Source organism: Mandrillus leucophaeus, unplaced genomic scaffold (assembly GCF_000951045.1).
Source record: "Mandrillus leucophaeus isolate KB7577 unplaced genomic scaffold, Mleu.le_1.0 Scaffold99, whole genome shotgun sequence".
NCBI classification, from domain to species: Eukaryota; Metazoa; Chordata; class Mammalia; order Primates; family Cercopithecidae; genus Mandrillus; species Mandrillus leucophaeus.
The window spans coordinates 282,661-283,628 of record NW_012110807.1 but is presented as its reverse complement, the minus strand read 5'-3'; the positions used below and the strand labels follow the sequence as shown (position 1 = coordinate 283,628).

The following is a 968-nucleotide window of genomic DNA, read 5'->3' as shown; positions in this document are numbered from 1 at the left end:
CAGGATGAGCTCTTTCTCAGAGGCCATGGCTCAGCAGATGGGAAACTCAGGTCAAGACCCTTGGTAGGGTGCGGGAGGTGGTTTGGACTCCTGAGGACACCGTCATTTGCCCACGAGGGAGCTATTGGGTCCCCGCAGGGAGACGCTGCTTCCAAACTAATGCTAGTTTTTGCTCTGTGATTTCCAGAGAAGTACATGGAGTTTGACCTGAACAATGAAGGCGAGATTGGTGAGTGAGGCCTTGAGTGTGTTTAGGGAGGAGGGCGTTAGGTGGGTAGAGGGCTTGAGGGACCCTCTATGCGGGTAAGAGGCACGGGGCAGTCTGGAAGGCTGGTGAATATGCTGCAGCTGAGCCAGCCACAGCCCCTTGCCTTCTGCCCTATTGCCGCCGCCCTCAGATACTTCCAGACCCTTTCATCCCCTACTGCTTCCCTCCCCACCCACACCTCAGCCTCCCACCCCAGGTGCTGTGGGGACTCAGGACAGAGGGTGCCACACCTGCCCAGGCCTGGAGACACTCAGGGTAGACAGGCCCTGGGCCCCCTGGCTGGCCTTTCAGTGGCCCCAAAGTCTGTCCTTCCATTGTATGTCATTCAGCAGTTGGCAAGGTGCTTTTATATACGTTGATTCTCTCCTTATTGCATCCTGCTGAGCAGGTACTGGCACTTATGTTCTGGTAGGAGACCATACCTGGACCTTACCAGCAAAGAAGTGGTTAAGGCTGGTTTAATTATCCCCATTTTACAGATGAGGAAAGCAAGACTCAGGTGAAATGGGCCGGACACGGTGGCTCACGCCTGTAATCGCAGCACTTTGGGAGGCCGAGGCATGGGGATCGCCTGAGGTCAGGAGTTCGAGACCAGCCTGGCCAATGTGATGAAACCCCATCTCTAAAAATACAAAAATAATCTGGGCGTGGTGGCGGGTGCCTGTAATCCCAGCTACTCTGGAGGCTGAGGCAGGAGAAT

General features: G+C 55.3%; 1 protein-coding gene across 1 annotated transcript in view; it reads left to right on the top strand.

Moving 5' to 3' along the window:
* AIF1L (allograft inflammatory factor 1-like) overlaps positions 1 to 968 on the top strand; it is a 21,341-nt gene that overhangs the window by 12,397 nt on the left and 7,976 nt on the right. Inside the window, exon 3 of the mRNA XM_011971144.1 lies at positions 188 to 229. Within this exon, the coding sequence (XP_011826534.1) occupies positions 188 to 229 (42 nt within the window). The remainder of the gene's footprint in view (positions 1 to 187; positions 230 to 968) is intronic.